Source organism: Phalaenopsis equestris, unplaced genomic scaffold (assembly GCF_001263595.1).
Source record: "Phalaenopsis equestris unplaced genomic scaffold, ASM126359v1 Scaffold195871, whole genome shotgun sequence".
NCBI lineage: Eukaryota > Viridiplantae > Streptophyta > Magnoliopsida > Asparagales > Orchidaceae > Phalaenopsis > Phalaenopsis equestris.
In genome coordinates, this window is record NW_018215820.1 from 1 (window position 1) to 1,377 (window position 1,377).

Genomic DNA, 1,377 nt, shown 5'->3' on the forward strand with positions numbered 1-1,377 from the left:
TCTAATATTTCATTAAAAAGTTTTATTATCATTTTTAAATACTAACCAGAGTGCTGTATATGTAAATATGAAAGTTTAGGGTGATATGCCGCATCCACCGAGTAAAGTTGGAAGTTAAAGTGGCATATAAGTAAAAAACAAATTGTCAGCATATTTTCTAGTTTTTATATGGGCGGCTTTAATTCTACTTTATAAAAGAGCCAAAATAAATTTTAATTATTTTAAAATTGAATAACGAAGATTATTTTAACATTTTAGTCTGCAAGTAAATATTAAATTTTATCTGTCAGGGAAATAAATAAAAACTATTTCGCCAAGCATTTCCATCCGTAGAAAAAATAAATATTAAAATAAAAACGGGTCCGCCTGTCAAAGGAGAAATTATAGCATACTGAATGAATTTGTCACGTTGTAATTTCACTTGCATATAATCGTTTTCTCTCCGTCCTATTTTGCAAGCATCCAAGCTCTCTGCTTCTTCCATCCCCCACCCAAAAAAAATTGATGGAGTCTGCCACACAAAACCAGAAGCTAAAAGCCCACGTTCTGATCTTCCCCTTACCTTTCCAAGGCCACATAAACACCATGCTCCGCCTAGCCGACGCCCTCTCCTTCGCCAGCGGACTCCGCATCAGCTTCATGAACACCGAACGCAACCAGCGCCTCTTCAGCGTATTCTCCCCTTCCCCATACTCTCGCTTAACCCACCGCCCCAATTTTCGCTTCATTTCAATCCCCGACGGCCTCCCCGACGACAAACCTCAATCCGGGCATCAAGTGCTGGAGCTATTACAATCGATCAGAACCCACTCGGTTGATTACTTCCGCGCGCAGCTTCTCGCAGGCCGGAACAGAGACTCCGACGGCTGGCCGCCCGTTACCTGCGTTATCGTGGATGGAGCAATGCCCTTTGCCATGGATGCCGCTCAGGCTTTGGGAATCCCTGCGATTGTATTCCGAACTATTAGTGCGTCTTCACTTTGGGTTTATCTTCGCTTTCCACAGATGATAGAGGCCGGCGAACTCCCTTTTCCGGGTTCCACCAATTGTTTCTTCTACTTTATTCATTAAATTCGAAGATTTTGCAGTTCGTGAATATTAAAAAATGGAATTTTGGGCCTTGTAAATTACAAACTAACAACTGTAAAAAATTGCAGCCGATGCGGACCTTGATGAACCCATAAAAAGCGTGCCGGCCACGGAAAGCTTTCTCCGTCGTCGTGACCTCCCCACAATGTGTCGAAAAGCAACAAAAGCCGAAGACGAAGAGCTTAGGTTTTTCGCTGAAGTCTCCGCCAGCGCCATAAGGTCGGAAGGACTAATCCTCAACACTTCAAACTTCCTCGAAGCTCCGGTTCTCTCTCAATTGCGCTCACT

At 43.1% G+C, this 1,377-nt stretch overlaps 1 protein-coding gene across 1 annotated transcript; it reads left to right on the forward strand.

The window, feature by feature from the left end:
* Positions 1-341: 341 nt before the first annotated feature.
* LOC110035079 (7-deoxyloganetic acid glucosyltransferase-like) lies at positions 342-1,372 on the forward strand (the record flags this gene model as incomplete). Its single annotated transcript, XM_020739321.1, has 2 exons — positions 342-1,036; positions 1,158-1,372. Coding segments are annotated over exons 1-2 (747 nt in total), but the record flags the coding sequence as incomplete, so codon positions are not given.
* Positions 1,373-1,377: the final 5 nt, after the last annotated feature.